General features: G+C 40.3%; 1 protein-coding gene across 3 annotated transcripts; it reads right to left on the bottom strand.

Annotated features, from left to right (window-relative positions):
- Window positions 1-2,158: 2,158 nt before the first annotated feature.
- PIGA (phosphatidylinositol glycan anchor biosynthesis class A) lies at window positions 2,159-10,458 on the bottom strand. 3 transcript variants are annotated; one of them, XM_071748562.1, is made up of 6 exons: window positions 10,383-10,458; window positions 9,377-10,041; window positions 8,700-8,832; window positions 7,381-7,513; window positions 5,795-6,001; window positions 2,159-4,113 (listed from the first exon to the last, which is right to left on the bottom strand). In XM_071748562.1, the coding sequence occupies exons 1-6, from the start codon at window positions 10,421-10,423 to the stop codon at window positions 3,850-3,852; spliced, it is 1,443 nt and encodes a 480-aa protein (XP_071604663.1). In that variant the 5' UTR covers window positions 10,424-10,458; the 3' UTR covers window positions 2,159-3,849. The 3 variants fall into 3 exon arrangements, with proteins under 3 accessions (XP_071604663.1, XP_071604672.1, XP_071604682.1); XM_071748571.1 differs by lacking the exon at window positions 5,795-6,001; XM_071748581.1 differs by lacking the exon at window positions 10,383-10,458 and having other exon boundaries at window positions 9,810-10,260.
- Window positions 10,459-20,190: the final 9,732 nt, after the last annotated feature.

A 20,190-nucleotide genomic window follows, 5' to 3' on the forward strand; every position in this document is an offset into this window, starting at 1 on the left:
GATACTCTTTGAGTTGCAGCACTGTATTTTTAGTATATATGGTTGACAGTTTGAATACCAAATCTATTCAGTCAAAATAAGACTTCTGGGGGAGAAAAAAAAGCATAAAGCCTTTATCTCAATGGGGAAGAGTTTATATGAAAGATGTTTTGAAGAGCTCAGCTATTTCTTTTTTATCACTGTGGTCTAACAAATGACACTACTTCCCATACAAGCTTTGCTTCATTTGTACCCTTAGGTCAGCACATTTACAGCACTCCAGCTTTGAAAAATGAATGTATAAAGTAACTCACTGCTTGCTCTCACACAAGGAGATGTGGGATTCATCTCACCTACCTGCCACCCATCACCCAGCCTAGGGGCTGGTTACCAAAACTCCTGCCTGAGCAGGAATTTTAGCAGGAAATTTTCCTCTGTCTGCCTTCAACACCTGTGCTGGCAGGGGACAACTCCTCCCCTAGCTGTATGCCACCAGTCCCTCCCAGTAAAACAACCAGTTTAAAGAACTATCTTGTACTGGACAACCAGCTTATGTGGGGCTACAGTTCAGTGAATACTGCACAAACATCATCTCCAAAAGTTAGGCCAGTGTTGAAGCAAGTCAGAATCTGAAACCAGTCCAAGGTATCTGTTAAGTTCGCATGAAAAAATACATTTTAGTAAATTTAGATCTATGAACACATTTTGCCTTGTTTTGTTCCATTAAAAAAACCCAAAAACCTACCATTTGTCCAACCAAATAATTGGGAAAAATTGTGGAAGCCAATGTACTAATGAGCGTCATAAAAGATGTGCAGCAAATACAAAGAAAATAGTGTAATGACAGTAAATAAAACATTGAAAAATACTTAATTTTTTTTAAATTTAAAAGAAGTCTGTAAAATCCTTTAATTTTGAGATTGATTGTTCATGTATCTGTTTTACATAAAGTCTGTATTTTACTGGATCATCAAAAAGATGCACTTCTACAATTATTTGTTTATAAGCCTAAGCATATATGAAAAAAAGAACAAGTGAAGAGAAATAAGTATCAAAAGAGGGAAAAAAAAGGTTTATTTCAAAAGATGCAGGAAAACATCACCACAAAAGAAAGTACATTAGAGTGTATTTACCTTCTAACAGATCTTACATCCCCTAGAACACAATCCCAAAGATGCCTCTTACATTCATATTTCACTTGATACTTGTTTCAGTTTGACACACAATTCTCAATTATCAACATGCTGCCTATACATCCTGACTTCACAGTGTCTGCATATAATGTATTGGAAAAACAATTTCTCCTTGTGCATGTGGGATGGAATTTCATTGCAGAACTATGGTCCTTTCTAGGAGAGAGAAGGAATTTCTATGTAGAAGGCTTTTAGGTGTTCCCTCCTCCTCCACACAGAAGGTAACATTTTCTTAGTATTTCACAGTGATCAAATGCAACCTACAAGCAAAACTGAAGTATTTTAGATTTGTTAACAGTTATTTTATTTCTAAATACATATTCATAAAATGCACTCATTCTGGTTTGTCTTTTTTTTCTTGTTAGCATTTTAAACTTTTCCATTGCACCCACTGATGCTACTTAAAATGATGACTGAGTGACATCATCCCTTACTCCAGCGTTAAAGGCGAGTAAGTGAATCAGTCCTGCAAAGAGTTACATGTAATATAAGCCACATCACTTGAGAAACTGCATTATTTGTAGCTAAAACAGGTATGGATTAAATTTTTGTAACAGCTTGGGCAGCAAGTTTCTTAATAATAATACTTCTCATCAGAAATCCAACCATCATTGATGGAAGGCAGCAATACGGACTGTATGCCTGCACTTTCTAACTTTATGTTCCCACATATTAATGAAAATATCCATTCTTTATGGAAAAATAAACTTTTTGATAAACTGTAAATTCATCCTTTAAAGAAGACTATACCAAGGTTTTATTATGTTGTTTGCAAGTACACAATATTTGGCAAAAGAAAGGAATACTTTGAATAGATTCAACACTCCCATTGAAAATCAGATTTTTGTTTGTAGGTATTGCAAGAAACCAAAAAGAAATAAAAAATAAATCAAAGAATTATTAAGTCTAATATATAACATGTTTTCCTGGAATGATAATCAGTATGTTTAAAAAGTTGTTATAAAATAATTTTTTTTTTTTTTAAAAATGTAAATCTGAAAAGTAAAATGTTACCATAATTCCACCCATTTACACATAATCTGTGGCACCATTTCAACTGATCTCCACTTTTAAAGTAGAGTTTAAAAAATTCATATTGTATGTTACATACCAAAGGATAAAAATTCTAGTAGAAGAAAATAGACTAAGTATATGGCATTTCACTTCTGTGTTTCTTGAAAATGCATTCAACGAAATTATAAAATGTCAGATGTTAGGATAACTAAATCCCTACACAAAAAAACCCCATGACATTGAGACAAGTTATCTTTTAAATACTGCCTTTCAGTATTTTCATATTGCACAGGTTTAATACAATGTCCAACACTACATAATACTCAAGAATCATAAAATAAAAAGATTTTTAGGCTTCTGTGATGTTTGAAAAAGAAATTAAACCAGTGTGTTAGGCAGGGGGTGTTTCCAGAGGTGGTCGACACATACAAGATAAATGCCTACTCTCGTGTATTTGTTTGGATGTCGTGCCACCTGTTGTCCCAGGTATATATTTAAGTAGGTCTGAATCCATGCAAAGAGACACTTCTTTTTTTCTTTTCCTTTCCTTTTCCATTCACAAAAAGCAAGCCTATTGCTTATTTCCATTTAAGGGATATCTTCCCAGGATTTCACTTGCAGAACCTTCCTGACAATGCTTCTGGTGTGGTTTCAGCAAAATCAATCACTCTGAACACTGTCACTCCCAGAGATGGAGTTGAGAGGCCGTAAGTCAGGGGAAGGAAAAAGAAAAAGAGAAAAATGAAGGAGGGGGACAAGAGAGGGAAAGGGAGAGCAAGGGAGCACACTGGGGCTTATTAAGCCCTTCACAGATTACTTTTGCTCGTTCTCCCCCACGTGTGCACACACACGAGTTCCTTCCCAGTTTGGCACTGCCTGCTGGATAAGTTTTTAGGCCTGAGCTGTTCCTGCAGGCTGCGTTATCACTAAACATCATGATTTCTTCACATAAGTATTTTAAAAAAAACCTTAAGCTTGACATCACTTTCACACATGTAAGTGAACAGGACAAATTTAGCACCTCTGAAAATATCAGAAATTCATTACAGTGTTTTGATTTAGCAACAAGATGATCCAATTTTGACTAGAGTAGAACTTCAAAATAATAACATTATGGAGGAAAAACACTTGTCACTGGGACACAGCTACCAGAACTAAGGCTCTTAAATTTCCATGGTAATGGACTTCCTGACAAATTTCGAGTGACATTTTCATCTTAGGAGAGACAAGGTAGGTTTTGTTAGGTTTTTAATTAAATATTTTTAAATAGGTCTCAAAATGAAAAACACAGTAAATACTCCAGATTTAGCAGGGACTACTGCATGTTAATAATCTTTGTGTTTTGTTTTCCCAAATACCACTGAAGTTTACAGTCACTTTCTATATTATTCAACTTGTTGAGAAAAATCTTCAATTTTTGCCTCAAAGGCTAATGACACATATAAAACCCCATGTTCTTTCAGTTATAAGTACAAAAAAGAGGTTCAAAAATTTGCATGAGTCCACAACTAAATTAAAATATTATCCTAACTTGAGGTAGCATATTTGACCAAGTTTCTTTCCAAGAACTCCAGAAAGAAACTGAAGAACTTCCAGTGTCTCCACCAACGAGCATTAAAACCTTTAGTAGACCGACAAGTTCTTTCCTCTCTCTTTGAGCATCTTAGGAGTTTGGAAGTCCTTCTTTAACTCTTCCTTTTTTCCCCAAAAAATACTGTTTAGTCCATGCACCTTCAGGTCCTGTGGCATCTATTGCAACATCAATAATGGAATCAGGAGTCATCCACCTCAGAAACATCAAGAAAAGGAAGTTCAGAACAGCAAAGAGAGAAAAAATATACCCAGTCACTGGGCCACAGTGAGACATGAGCCTGGTAAGTCGCTCATCCATTGGTAAAACCACTTCATCTGCAACCCTGTCATACACCTAAAAAGAAAAGAGACAGAAAGTGAGATCTTAAATATACATTGCTTCTTCCTTAAAAAATAATGCAGTATTTGTTGTCAGTGTGAAAAACAAATTATCTGCTCCTGACTACTAGATGCAACAAGTATTACCGCAAAAAAGCCTTGCAGATCAGAAATGTGGACTCATGAACACTGTCCTAGAAAATTTGTTTATTTATTTAAAGTAAAAAAGGAAAAGAAATAGTTTCTATTTTTGACAGACCTCAAAAGTATTTCATTAAAAGGGAAGGCTGCATAATTTGTCTCTCATTAATGTTTTGTAGAGAGCGTTGGGGTTTTTTAATTAATTGAATAGGTTCTAATCTCATATTCTCACCAGTCATAAGTGTCTGAACATGCAATTACTAGATTTTCAACACAAAGACATGAATTTACAGATGAGCTGGCAATCATCCAAATCTATCTGAGCAATCAAGCAAATGGTAACAGGGTACTTATTGTTATTTGAAGAAACACTAGAAGTTCTCAGTAAAATTCTTAAAATTCAATGAATGTGAAAAGCAAATACATGCTACTAGGGACTTACTATACATATTAACCACAACCACTAAAAAAAGAAAGTAAGAATAAAGTCTTGTGTTTCATAGGACAGAAACAAATACCCACCACACAAAAAACAAAAGAGGCTTAAAGGACACAGTTGTTTCCTTTAAAACAATACAGACTTCATCCTATGGATAACTTGACAATGAGCTAACAACTGTCTTTTGTACAACATTAGTTCCATGCGTACTTCTTCCAATTATACTAATGTTTTCCTTCCCCAAGTTTTTTTTATTTATTAAGAAAGGGCTACAATGGAAGCTGAAATCTAGACTAACTTCTATACAAACTTTGCAATTGAAATGTTGTTTGTGGTTACAAAACTCATAAAACCAATTGTACTTGAAAACAATAAACTGGTTGTACATGATACTTCAAGGAGACTGAAGAGATACATATCTAAGTACACTATGATATAATTAACAGCCTTGTGATTCAGCTCCTCTCCAGCCTAAAACACATGAGCTGGAGTAAGAAGCAACAGATCTCCACAGGCGTTTATAGCATTGCAGTTAACATTCTTCACTACCAGCGGAGTTTTTATGCTGAAGGGCAGTTCTAATTTTAAAATACAATTTTAGAATTGTATTTTAATTGTCATATAATGGTAATTTATTTTCATTACAAACCTAGCTTATGTAATTTCAGCTATGGTTAGCCTACCAGCATTAAGCTACCTCTTAAAATTTTAAAACGCTTGCTAGCACCTGGCAGGCAAAACTTCATGGTGAACTTTGTGTCTTCTTTTTCATATATCTTATACAGTGTGTTTTCCAGTAATGCCAGAAGAGTTACTTCATGCAAAAACTGGAAAAAATACATGGGTAGAAATGCAACTAAATATCTAGGCTCTTCTTCAGAACGGTTACAGTTATGGTATAGGAAAAAAAAAAACGCAAATAGAAAATACCACCACATCTAGGGGTATTTGGCAAAAAAACCCACTTTCTGAACCTTTTAAGATGATGCTTGTTTTACAGGAAACACCAAAAATACACTGAGAGAATACGTAGAAAATGTATATGGTAATGTTTCAAAGAAGCAGATGTTTCAGAAATGTCCTTTCAAGAGAATTTGAAAGAAGTAATTATACATACTTTCTCAGTTCTCTCTGCTACATTCCTCCATGTATAAAATGTCTTTACTTTATTATGAACCGTGTCTGGAGACGGGAGTGTTCCTGATCTGAGCTGGGCAATAGCTTTTTCTAATCCATCACACAAAGATTTCACAGAGGGTTCACACAAAATAATGAGATTATCCGGAAGCACCTCAGGAATCCCACCAACTCTGGTACTCACCACCTTTGAACAAAAGAAAAGAAACAGCACACATGATGCATAACAATAAAATAGTGATGGCACTGCTATTGTACTGTACTGTACAAAAAAAATACTGTATTGTTTTGGGGTTTTATGCAATAAAATTAGTGGTTGCCAGAAGGACCAGTAACCTGCTTTGGGAATCTTACCTGTGTGCAAACTGAAAGTCAAGGTCCTAGAAAAGACCCAGGAAAGCAGATCACCTTTAGCAATGCTCAGAATGATTCCTTGGTAGCATGTTAAGACAGAAGGCTTGATCTAATGAGAGGTTTAGTGAGACATCATTTCTAAAGGTGTTTGTCCCAGTACACAACTAAATCTGTGTAACCAAATTTTGGACTTTCTCTCCATAATCCCTCATGAAAACTAACCTCTCCCTGCAGAGAACAATTTTACCACATCCATCTTTGTTTAGTCCTTTCTGTGCTACTGAACATTCACAGGAATTTCTTTAGAAGTTCAGTAATTTTAATTTGAATTACTTTAAAATGAAATCAGAATCCACCAAGACTCAAACACATGCCTAAACAGCAGGCAACAATATGAAAACTGCAGAACTTCCCAACCTCTTGAGAGGAAAACATATGAGAGGGGAGTAACTGCCAGAACTAGGTAGTAACTATCAAAAGATACTGGATGTAAAAAAAGTCCTTCACATTTTCTATACTTCTTGTATATTAGATGCTCTCATCAGCCTGTATTTTTAAAGATTTTAACGTGAGAATCTCAGTTCTTTCCTAGAGTTGACAACTTGAGCTGCAAATTGGCCAAAAGTTACATTTCTTAGTAACCACTGAAGCCAAAAAGTTGCCTTCTCTCTCCCTTTTATCTTGAGTCCCTACGTAGCAAGGCAAGTAGATCCTCAGTTAACACAAGAAAACAAATGTCAGTTCTAGGTGCAGGAAGAAACCAGCTTTAATTCAATAGTTTACTCTGGTAACTCAGTGTGCCTGACTAACCCAAGTTAACCCCTGCTCATGAGCCATTTTTCTGCAACTCTTAAAGTAGCATAAAAGTGAACCTTTACAAACATCAGCTGCCACAAAACTCTGTAAAGGGCATACCCACAAACAGCATTTTGGAGAGGCAGTTGGTTAGTTCAAAGAGCTGAGAGTTAGCAGGTCTACATCTTATTCCCAATTCTGCACAAGTGTCCTCTGGGGGCTTAAGCAGTGTCTGTTAACCCCTCTGTCTCAGCTCCCAAGTGATCTTAAACGTGGATAATATTTGCTCACCTTTGTAAAGACAGTGCCTCAGATGAAATCAAACGTTATAATCACATATTATTTAATCATGAACTTTGTTTAAATTGGACACATACTTTCTACACAGTTGAGATGTCACATTTTTAATTTTTTTACCTGTAAACCACAGCTTGCTGCTTCTACAATTGCCATGCAAAAGGCCTCAGTGAGGGAAGTGTTGAGAAAAATGTGCCCCTGAACTAGAACGTTTCTAACATCCTGGTGTTCCAAGGCTCCTAGGAGACGTACCCTGCATATAAGGAAAAAACAAACAAAGAAAAAACAAAAACAGATACACTAGATTTCCACTGTAACAGTGCTGTATTACATTACACACATTCTGAAAGATCTGCCAATGGTTCACACTTATTTAGTGAGAGAAGAAACAGACATGCTTTGGGGTTTTCTCTAAATTTTTCCAGGAATAAAAAAAATACAATACGCAGTTTCTCATTTTCACACCAAAAGAAACTTCTGAAAAATTTCTGGGGAGAAGTTGCCCTGTTTTAATGGCAACTGCCCTCAAAACATTGCTTATGAGCTTTTTAATTCTGTAAGAGCATACACCTTCCTGCAGTTAATGATTTAGATTTCTCATCCTTTCTTTGTTTAGATGTATTGTCTGAATTTTCAGGTCTCGTGAATCTCTAAGTTGTAGGACAGAAGGAACAACAACAACAAAAAAGTATGAAAGACACAATGATCAGGATCTATTATTTTGAGGAGATACTAAGAAACAAAAAATGGCAAAATAAGAATGACCCAAATTTTATTGTCCATTCAGAGGACTCACTGACTGAGGTACAAAGCAAGCAACAGAAAACAGATAGAAGGAAATGGAAAACTAAGCATCTCACCCTTGATGTATAAAGCTGACTTTGAAAAACAACAGAAATGGAAACAAATATATAAATACATCTGCATAATGGAAACATTTTGGTAACATGGTAGCACCAAAGCAACACCTTTGTAGTACTACAAGAACATATGCTAGATAAACACTACCCTGAGGAGTTTCACATTGAAATAATACAATAAATTATTTGTAGTCATCCTCACAAGCAGCAGTGACACAAACTAGATGTCTAACACCTTATGCCATATGGTAGTATGTGATCAAGGCATCACAGTTGCAGAGAGGAATATGACATTTATGTACAAGCCACCTTTTCTCTGACTTGAGTGAAAGTCCAGAGTGGCTTTATTTCTAGAAATTGTAGGACTGGATCAAAGACCAACTCTTTGTAAGAGTTCAATTAAGTCTTCAATTAAGAGTCTGATCTATCTGTCTTGCTGTCCATAGCTCTCATCTTCTTCAGCCTCAAGTTTTTGGGGTTTGGGTTTGTTTAGGGGAGGGGGGCAGACACGAAGTGTGTTCCTGTTGTCTTCCCCACCTCTGAAGTACAATGAAAGACACAGAAATGCACAGAACAAACCTGTCATGTAGCTGGTATCTTTCCCGGACTTCTTCCAGTATGATTCGTTTGGGTCCTTCTCCTCCAACTAAGAAATGTAATTCTGGATATTTCTGGCAGAGTTCAGGAATTATACCAGTAAGCAAATCTATACCTGTGAGTACAAAATTTAGGGCAAGTCGTTATTGTATTTGATTTGAAGAGCTTACTGTGATGTAACCTACTGCTGTAACTCCATTCAAGAGAAGAAGGATGTCTCTAGAAGACAGTTACACTGCTGAAGACAAAATTCTGAGATAACTTGTGAACTATTGAAGAGACAAATATGAAAAAAGCTTGCTGAGATTGCTGCTGTTTGATTAAATAAAAAACAATTACAACATTTCAATCTGAATATATAGATTAGGGCCCAAATCATATCCCAAATATATGACAAACCTTTCATTTTACAAATTTCCATTTTCAGTATCTTCAATACTACTAAAGAAATACGTCTCTGAACCCAACAGATGCAAACTAAATTGTATACTTCTCAAACACAGACACAAAACCTTACAACTTACACCCTTACAACACCTTACAACTCTCATTTAAAATCCAACCCATACCACAGATATGAGGCATCTGACCAAGACCTTTCTTACCATACCCTAAAGGAAAAAATTATCAAAATAAACTTACATTTTAGCCCCCATTACCTTTTCTGTAAACAAGTCTACTGACAACAACAATTGTTATCGTACTGTCATCCCTCCTTGACGGGTCTGGAGTGAAGTCGGTGGGATCGACAGCATTGGGGATGACAGAGACTATCCGAGGGTCCAAAGCTGCTCTCAGCACCGTGTTCTCCTTACTTGTGTAGGAGACACAGATGATGTGGTTCGTATCACAGAGGGACACCGTCAGAAGTTTGTTGGTGAGCACCGAGCTGACATCGGCAAACCCAAAGAGGGAGTGGTCCGTGAACACTGTCCGCAGCCCCATGGTCTTGGCGTGGAAGAGGGCGTCATGGGCCATGGCGGAGAAGGAGCTATGGGCGTGGACGATGGTGACCCTCTCCCGCACAAATATGTACCTGAGCAGGGGCAGGCTGTGGAAGAGCGTCGTCGCCGTGGACTGGTTGTACATTACCTTCAGGGGCAAGTAGTACACTTTCAGCCCGTTGGTGAGGTAGCGGATGCCCTTCCGGTGGCCGTAGGCGTGGGTGACCACCAGGACCTTGTGGCCCCGCTCGATGAGGCACTGCGACAGCTGGTACACGTGGCTCTCCACGCCCCCCATGTTGGGGTAGAAGAAGTCCGATACCATGCAGACACAGTGAGCCCTCCCCTTCTGACCCCGGGCCGCCATCCCGGGCCCGTACCTGCTGGGGGAACCACAAGGCGCCATCACTCGCCCGCGGCCTCCCGCAAGGATCCCCGGCCGTTTCCCCGCCACTGTGCCCGGCCATATCCACCACCGCCCAGGCCTCACCGGGGCCTTTAAGGGGCCAGCCGCGGCGGTCCCTTTAAAGAGGGAGATCACCCCGGTAACCGGCGGCCGCCCCGGCGGAGGGGGTGAGAGGGAAGGAAGAGGGGGGTAGGGAGGGGGGGTTATGAGAAGGGGAAGTGGGGGGGGAATGAAAAGGGGTGGGAAGGGGGGGCCAGGGGGCGGCGGTGAAAGCGGGCGGGGGCGCGTGCGCCCGCCCGTGCGCGTGCACGTTACCTGCCGGCCGCCGGCGCTCCTTGGGCGCTTCCCGGCGCCATCCCATTTCCGGGCACGGCCGCCCGGTCACCACGGCAACCGCACGGAGACCCCTCCCACCCGCCCTTCCTCTCCCCAGCAGATTCCCGCCTCCGGGTCGCCGCAGCCAATCGCCGCCCGGCGTTGCGTCACGGCGCGCGAGAACTGACCAATGGGAGCGGCGGGAGAAGGGGGAGGGGCAAAAGCGGGAGGGGCGAGCAGGGCGAGCGCGCGGCGGGCGGTTGGGCAGGGCGGGCTTCGCCTCAGGCAGCACGGGGAGGCTGGTGCGCTGCTGCCGGGCCCCAGCGGAGAGGTGTCGGGAGTCTCACGGAGGTTCTCACAGGAGGTTCACGGAGTCTCTCAGGGTGAAAAAGAAAGACCCTTGGGATTATTGAGTCCAACCGTCATCCCTACTTTGCAAAGTTCTCCCCTAAACCATATCCCCCTCTCCACATCTAAACGGACCTTAAACGTACCCAGGGGTGGGGAGTCGGGCACCTGTTCTGGTGTCTGGCCGCTCTCTGTGCGAATATTTTTTTCCTAATGTCCTGTCTAAACTGCAGCTTCAATCCACTCCCTCTTGTTCTAATGCTAGAAACCAGCACCAACCTCTAGACAATGTCCTTTCAGGTAGCTATGGAGAGCAATGAAGTCCCTTCAGCCTTCTCTATCTCAAACTAAACAGTCCCAGATCCTTCAATCCTTCGGAAGATTTATTCTCCAGGCCCTTCACCAGCTCTGTTGCCCTCCTTCTGTGCTGGGAAGCCTGTCTCCGTGACTGTCAAATAAAAAGCAGTGTATGCAAAAAAGGCACGGTCCAAAGTGATGTAAAGTGTGGTTGAATTGCATTAAAATTCCAAAGGATTTTGTCCTGCTCTCGGTGGAGAAGTTCTCGTGTTCAGTCATAGCTGAAACTCCTCTGAAATGCTCTCAAGTCTTTCACCAGAAGCACTGGAAGCTTGCATTCTCTAAATGAGAAGAAAAATGCTGTGATTTTTTTACAGAAAGCCCAGGAGTTTGAAGTTTGAGCTACGCAGCTGGGCTGTGTGAGCTGTGCTCTGACACCCCAGGGCTGGCATCGCTTGGCTGTGTATTTCTGCTCTGCTCAAGGAGCTTTGCAATCATCTGTTAGCAGCTCCAGCACCCACACAATTCCTACCGACTGCCAAGAAGGGTGTTACCCCACCAGGCTGGGGCTGCTCATTCCTTCCCTATATGTTACCACATTTATGTCTTCTTGCCAAGAATTCTGATACGAATTTTGTCAGATTTGATTCTGTCATCACTCCTTGGTAAATACGTGTGTCATGAGTGACAGTAAAAGCTGACCTAAACTGTGGTGCTGGCTGGATTCCTGGTTACATTGAAGCTTGGACAGACGTTTTTGGAGGTGCCAGTTCCAAGAAAGACCAAGGAGGAAATCAGGCACTTCATTCCGGGGACTGAAAGGCATGGAGCTTGTTGTGCTGAATAAGAAGAACATTGTGTATTGTTCGGATTTTTCTCTTGAGGTCAGAAAGGCAAGACCAGTATTGGCAAACCTGACTTTGTCATCAGGTGCTCCTCCCAGGTAGCAAGAACCTGAATTTCAGGATGAGATGCTGAGCAAGAGGCCAGAAGTGGGGAGGTTTCTCACCTCTAGCATCAGGTGTGCTGCTATGAAAGAAGGAGGCTGGGAAGCAGGCAGCCATGGGGATCCTAGTTCTCAGGAGACACTGCAGCCTGGGTGTAAAGCAGTTGCCTTAAATTACTTCTAAGAAAAAAACAAACCAAACAAAAAACGAAACCCAAAGCCAAAACAAAACAACAACAAAACAAAAAAAACAAAAAACCAAACCAAACAAACAAAAACCCCCCAAAAAAACAAAACAAAAAAACCAAAAAAACCCAAACAAAACCAAAACCCAACCAATCAAAAAATAAAAAGTAGTGCCAGGAGCAAAGCACTTGAAGGTTCTCAGCTGCAGCACCCTGAGATGTGTTTCCTGGTGAATGACAGTGGTGACCTTCCTTGGTGTCAGGCTGCCTTGAAGAATCGAGCTGTCCAGTTTTGGCTGTCAGAAAAACAGTGTGCAAGATTTTAACTATTTGGAAAATTATTTTCTTTCTTTTAGGCTGGCTTTTCTTGTGTTTTGTCTGGAGAAGTTGTCATTTTTGGTATGCAAGCTTAAAAATTCCAAAGAGAAATTGTAACTGGTATACAAAAGAGAAGCTCTTCTCTTCTGTTAAAGAAGTAGGATTTGATGTGTTCCATAAGTGGATGTTGGCCGCTGTGCAAATGCGGAATACTGTCACTGACCTACAAAACCTTCCATAGAATGGAAGTCTCAGAGAACTTAGTCTCAAGAGAACTCTTTCTGTGACACAGCAGTTGTGATTTTTCCATCCTCTGTATTTCTCTGAGGAGCTGATGCTTTTTCAGCAGCTGGCTATAGACTATGAAAATCTTTTTTCAGGGAGTGGGGTCAGGAAAAGTATTGTGGCAAAGTCCTCTCGCCTTTGTCCTAGCATGTTAGCTTTGGTGTTCTGACATTCCTGTTCATCATTAACCATGTTTAAGTATGCTTAATATTGTACCTGTCTGTGGTACAACACAATTCCCTCTGTATCAGCAGACTCCTCCTCTTGTTGTGTTCAAACAACTGGAAAATTTGTCTGCCATAGAGCCTAGGAAAAAAACCTTAATGGAGAGGAAAGGATTCTTTGCTACTGCAAAGCTGCTGCTAAATTTTCTGTCCATGGCTGTTTCATGAGGATGGGATACCATACACTTTGCTCTGCTCTGTTTTGTTGCTTATTCATAAAATTGTCACTCATCCTGGGCAGATTGAGTCTGTCCTGTCCTGATGGGAAGTGAAGCTGTTGTGAAGGGACCAACAGCTGAAAAAAGAATCAATTTTTCATTCTTTCTAAATGCTGATCCTGATGCATTCACTCCCTTATTTAAAGCACGCACAAGGTCAGAGTGAAACCATGAGGTATGTAAAATAGATATTAAAGACATTAAACAGGTGACAGCTAAGTAATTACTCCTTAGTCCTTGAATACTCCCTAAAACACCCTCATAAATCGAGCTAATGGAGACAGAGGAGGAAGGACACTTAAACTCCTGTGGTTACCTGTTCTGGTAGCAGATTCTGTCTTGTCTCAAGGAGACCACTTCAGTGTTCTTAAAAAAGCAGGAAAACTTTCTGCTGGGTACTCTGTTGTGTCATTACCCTCTCAGGCTGCATTTCTCACTGTCCCCAGCCTGGTGGATGATGTTGCTTTTGTTTAATGTTTGTTTTGACCAAAACCTATCGATACGGTGAAGTGGTTTTGCTGTGTGCAACAAGTTGTCATAATAAATTAATGCATTTATTCACACTTAGTATGCCTAAAACATGCACATTTATTATTTCAAAGCATTAGTGATTGACAAAAACAGGCAGTCGGTTGCTCACACAGCAGTTCACAAGAGAGCTGTGAAACAAAACTGCTCCAGAGCCTGATGCCACAGTGAGGGAGCCATAGTGTCCTGGAACAGAAATATCTTGACATGAAATACTGGTGTAAGAGTACACAACAGACTTACAGCAGAGGGCATTTTTTTCCCATGGATTCAGGAAAGCAAGAAGTGTTGGAAACCCCAAATGGAGAACATTAATGAAAAGTAGTACTGCTAGATGGAAAATCGTGGCCTATTGACATAACTACAGAGCAGGATTGATTAGTGAAACCAAATAGGTCAGAGCCAGAGACAGCCCAAAACTCCCTTGAAAACCAGGACTTTTTTCTTTTTCTGGTCCTGCTGAAATTAAATGTGCTCCAAAATGACCAGGGAACAAGTATTTGGAATCTTTATCCTGCAGGAAAGGACAAAATGCCATTCTATTTGGTTTACTCTTGCAGGGTAATGCTGGAGCATCTGCCATTTATCCTAGGTCTCTTGCCAAGAGGGAGTGCAGGCCCAGCTGCCTAGCCCAGAAGTTCTTTTTTGTGGTAGGAATAGAAAAGGTTCTAACAGGTTCTATGGTACCTTCACAAAGCTGTTTTTTCCTGACTTCTACTGTGTACAGCCGATCCCATGTCTGGCTGCAGTACCATCCACAAAGCAGCCAAGAAAAGGCAGGTGTTTCTTCCTTCATTCAAGCACTTAGATTTTCTTACGGTCTTTTTTCCCATATTTGGGAAATCCAACAGATGTGAGATGAAGTGACATGTTAATGTTCTTTTGAAAATAATAGTTTTGAGTTGAAAGGTTGACAAACTGCAGCGTAGTCTGTGAAAGAAATGACCATTAAATACAAACTCTAAAAAGAGTTTCTTTTCTTTAAGATGGATTTCTCGCTGAGATGCCAGAAAATAAGTTCCTTTTCCATTTTATAGGCATGTCTCCCTTTTGAGCAGGCTGGAATTCATTGGTGGCAGATGAATTTCCTAACAGAAGTGAGAAGTTGATTGGCAAGTCTAGGTCTCACCTCTGCATGTGACCTGTGTCCCTCATGCACTTCCCAAAGTCTTGATCACTCAGTCACCCTCCATGTACTGCAGTGCTCTCCCATTCCACAGTCCAGAGCTTCCCTTCCCTCAAATCAGGACAGTGAGGTTGGCGAGGAGAACCAGGGCTTGGGAGCAACTGGGGTGTATGTACCAGGAGTGGTTTCCAGTTCCCTGGGTGTACATCCAGGTCACATCTCTTACCCAGTACAGGATGGCTGCTCCCAGTGCATTGGCAGTTGCTGCAAATAATCCTCTTTTACACCATCTTGCATTCAGGACCCATTTTGACACCTGAGCACTGGGTCTCAGAGTCCTTCCCAGCCCTTCCCGCTTGTCACTAACATCTCCTGGATGTTGGCTGTCTTCTGCCTCTCAGCCAGTCAGTGATCTGGCTTAAGGGTTCCCTGGTGGGACTGAAAAAATTCCTGGGACACAGTGCAAAGCCAGTGCTCATCTCTTCCTGCTGTTTGAAGTAGATCAGAAGGACCACTTAGCTTTGTACTGTCAGAACTAAGGGATAGCTGCTCTGCAGCCCGTGTACACCCAGCATCAGCTCTCCAGCAAGTCATCTGAGTAACTGAACAGAAATGCAGTGCTGTACCTCTATGTGTTCTGAATCAAACCAGATACTGTAACACACAGATCTGGTATCAGTTATGTTGAACACAACCTGTGGACCAGACTAGACTTGGTTGTTTTATTTATTTTTTTTTTCCCCTCAGCTTTACTAGATTTTAGTCTGTTTAGTTTCTAGTTTCCAATCTAAATTTCCATTTCTGCAGCCTTCAGGCCATATCAAAGTGCTTTATCATTTGTGTTGTGTTGTGTATGTGTATGTCTGTAGTGTTTGTGTTAGGCCTGTCTTAGAAGTCTTTTGTTTGTACCTTGAATGCTGTTCTTGACAACTCTTTGAAAATCTCGGGAATTTATTTCATTAAGTCAATACAGACTGAAGAGCCATAACTCTCAGATGGGTTTCGGTATTAAAATACTAACAAAAGTGATTCAAGTGAAAGTTAAGTGTAAGGGCTTTCCTCATCGAGGGAAAAAAGAGGTGCAGTGACAACAGCAGGTGGAGCTGTTGGAAACTTAAAATGTGTTCGTCCTGCTGAGGATGCAAAGCTGAAGAACCTGAACGTAGTACGCACGATTTCAAACAATACTTCTACTCCATGTATGCTCCAAAACGCTGTTCTCTGATACCCAACAGTGTATCGCCTGCCTGTTTTTCTAGCTTGAATCAACAGAAAAATTATTTTCTTATAAAAACCAAGCATGTTTTTATAATTTACATGAGATTTAAACTGTAAAGCGAAAACAATTCATTGTAATTATGCTTTAAATCCACAAAATGAAACAAGGGTTTATTTAAGTTGACAGTGTTATTGTGGCCTTGACTATCTAAAGATAAAAGCAAGGAAAGGTCCATCAAGGAAGCAGTAATTTTTACTGGACTGTTCAAACTGGTAAGATTCTGAGAGGCTTCCAGGCATGCAGACCCTCCTTGAGGTTTGAAATTGAAGCCATGCACTTCAGGCTTTGTACAGGCTGGAAACAAGTGCTCCAAGTGTAGTTTAATTAATGCAGAGCAGAGCAAGGTGATAAGGGGACAGGTAGAGAGGTACAGATGTTACTATATACTGTTATAATATGTATAGTACTGTTATAGATGTTATATACTAGCTATATAAACATCAGGAGTGAGCAGTGGGTGATTCTAAAGTGGGATGCAGAGGAAATGCCAGTACAGGGAGACTGGATGACTTTAAAGGGATTTTCATTAGTTGTGTTTGTAACTAAGCTACAGGAAAACATTGCCCATTATTATGGATACAATATGTGTTAGAAGTAGTGTATAGTTCTTGTGAATATGTTGGATTTTTCCTTGTGTTTAATCACTTTTATTGGTTATTTTATTCTGAGAAGTGAAGGTAAATAACCACTGTGCAACTGTATTTGAGCCCTCAAACATAATTCTGAACACTTAGCCCATTCATAGGGAGAAAAAAAAAATTTCCCAAGAAAGAAAAAAGAACAAAGGAGGCACATGAGTGTGCTTAGACAGCAGCAGCATGGGTCAGCAGAAAGTTTGGGATCAATGTTTTGCCAGTGAGTCACTTACCAGAAGCTGCTGGGTCAGTGTGTGTACTTTGCATCACAGTTTCAGTTGGAGCTGTGGTACGAAGCCACATGTTAGAGATACAGTCTCACCAACTAAAATACCACTTAGCAAAACAAGTAGGGCAGAGGACTCAGTGGAATGCTTCCTGTTTTGTTACCTCCTTTTCTTCATGCTTAGTTTGTAATCACACTCAATAACAGGATATTTTTTTAAATACCAACTTAGATCTTTTTAAAATATATAGCGTATACCTAATTCAAGATAGAATGAAATCATTGATTATTCCACTAGATGCATTTTAAAGGTAGCTTTTGATGTTTAAGAAATTAAATAGTCTGTGCTAAGTCCTAGACCCTCAGTGTTCTCAGCCTTGGAGGACCTTTCACGTTGAGTAGTATTGTAAAGTATGATACAAGTGGAAACAAAGAAGGGTATCAATAGCATAGAAGTGAAAATACAGTCTGAGCCCTGATAGCATTCTTTTATGTACTCGTTTGTTTCATTGAACAAAGGAGTATATACTTTTACCTAATTTAAACAGTTTCTCCCTCCGAGTGAATAGTTTTTATTGAATTTTTTTAGTAACTGCTGATATCGGAATCTGACAGAAATAGAACAAATTAATAAAAACTTTGCTAACCCCTGACTTATTTGGGTAACATAGATTCACTTGTCCTGGTAACTACCTTGTAGTTCCAGAGAGACCCACTGACTCCATTAATGCAAAACTAGGAGGTGACAGTCTCTTTGATATTTTTGAGTTGAAATGCATTTATACAGAGGAAACTGGCAGATGAAGGAACTTCCACAGATTTTGTCCTGAGTTTTCAAGGTTTCCCTTTAGTGTTTTTTACACTAAAGCAAAGCAAAATAACTCTTGATTTACATAACATAACTCCTAGCTTACAGTGGTACAAGAAAAAAACAAAACAAAACAAACAAATAAACCCCCCCAAAAATAACCAACCCAAACCCAAGGGGATTCAATTTTTTTTTTTTGTCTGAAAAACAAAAAGGGTTTTTGAGAGTCAGCTGGACTTGATGCCCAAAGGATTTATGCAGCTTTATATGTTGCAGTGTATATGAGTATGACAGATTTTATATATGGTCTGCCAACCTTCTTATGAGTAATGCTTGCTATATGCAATGTCACAGTACATGACATTCAATAGCTGTCAAAGCAAATTATATCAGAATGTTCAAATTTTGTTTGAATTTCTTCAGTGTCACTGGCACTTTTTTTAAGATCACACATACCTCTGTCCTTCTAGAAGTCAAGCACATTTTTTGCAGGTAGGTAAAGAATTCCTGATTTTCAAATGCAATGTGGATCTTTTGCTATTATTTGGTTTTTTCCTTTGCTACCTCCCTGCAGAAAGCACATGCAAGTGCACAACAGTTCTTCATAAAACCTTATGTTTTAGAAACGTTTTGTGCCTTTGTTTAGCATTAACAATTATTATTTAACTAGCCTCATTCCTATTAAACACACAAGTTTTATGGCAGAGGCCACAATCCAAATATCCCATTAAAGACCTACCTGACTATACAAAAGTTAAGACACACTTGAACAGGAAACTTGAGCATTATTATTCTGGCTATGAAATCTGTAAATCATGTCCATATGCTTAAAAAGCAAGTCATGCTGAACACAGCAATAAAAGACATTTCAAACTTCAAAGCAAACATTCCTCTACTTGATAACCTTCCCTCTGAGAAGGTCATTTAGTCATAGGTTAAGAACTAATGACATCAGTCAAAAAAAACAGATCTGCCATGAATTTTACATACCTCATTTTACACTTCTGAAATTTTATATTAAATTTCTGTTATTAAATTCTGATGTATCAATATGAAAGATAATGCAAAGTATTTATATTTTAATGTTTGTTGAATATTTTAAATGGATCAAAGCATCCAGAATTTCTCAAATAAAATAAAGAGTTTTTATAAATCCTCAGTAAATTGTAATTATCTGCTCGTGTTTCTATCTTCACCCAAAGCATCTTTTTAGTCGCGGTTTTCCAGGGAAAGGATTTATTGCTCCTGTACACAGCACTGGTGAGGCCACACCTCGAGTCCTGTGTCCAGTTCTGGGCCTCTCAGTTCAGGAAGGATATCGAGGTCCTGGAGCAGGTCCAAAGGAGGGCAACTGGGCTGGTGAAGGGACTCGAGCACAGATCCTACGAGGAGAGGCTGAGGGAGCTGGGGCTGTTCAGCCTGGAGAAGAGGAGGCTCAGAGGAGACCTCATCACTCTCTACAACTTCCTGAGAGGAGGGTGTAGCCAGGGGGGGGGGTTGGTCTCTTTTCCCAGGCAACTCTCAGCAAGACAAGAGGGCACGGTCTCAAGTTATGCCAGGGAAGGTTTAGGTTGGACATTAGAAAGAATTTCTTTACTGAGAGGGTGATCAGACATTGGAATGGGCTGCCCCGGGGATTCTCAGTCCCTGGAGATATTTAAAAAGAGACTGGATATGGCACTCAGTGCCATGGTCTGGTAACTGCAGAGATAGTGGATCAAGGGTTGGACTTGATGATCTCTGAAGTCCCTTCCAACCCAGCCGATTCTATGATTCTATGATTGCTGTGCCATAGTGTTAGAGATATCTGGATCTTCTCGGGGCTCTGGCAATTAAGACCATCCCACAGCCCTGACACTTACAGCATTGTGCTTAAAGTCTTGAGTTTCTCCACACAGTATTTTAGTGAATGTTACAAATATTCAGTATCTGCTCTCACTTTGGTCATTTTCTAATCATGTAGGAGAGAGGAATGGGAAAGAGCAGCACTCTGCATTGCAGAGACTGGCATAGGCCCTTTGGGAGAAGATGATCTGCTAGGAAGAAAATTTATTGTAAAGGAAAGAAGCCATAAGTTCCCCATGCTGCAAATACAGCAGTGCATGAGGGCAGTCCCCAAAGTGGGTGGGTCAAGGCTTCAGAAGGAGGAAATACCTTTCTTCTACAGGAGCCAGCACGGGGGAAAGGATGATCAATGCTCATATTCAAGCAATTGGATTTCAGGTCTAAGAAAACATATTTTCATGTTTCTGTGCAGGTTAATATGAACCTGGTCAATTCAGAGCTCTTGAGCATCTCTGCTTTCCTGTGCCAAGTGTTAGGTGAAGCAGGAGGGGATGGAAAGATCACACTGAGTGGCAGGGAGAGGACTGCAGCTCTGTCCTG

Source organism: Heliangelus exortis, chromosome 1 (genome assembly GCF_036169615.1).
Source record: "Heliangelus exortis chromosome 1, bHelExo1.hap1, whole genome shotgun sequence".
Lineage (NCBI taxonomy): Eukaryota > Metazoa > Chordata > Aves > Apodiformes > Trochilidae > Heliangelus > Heliangelus exortis.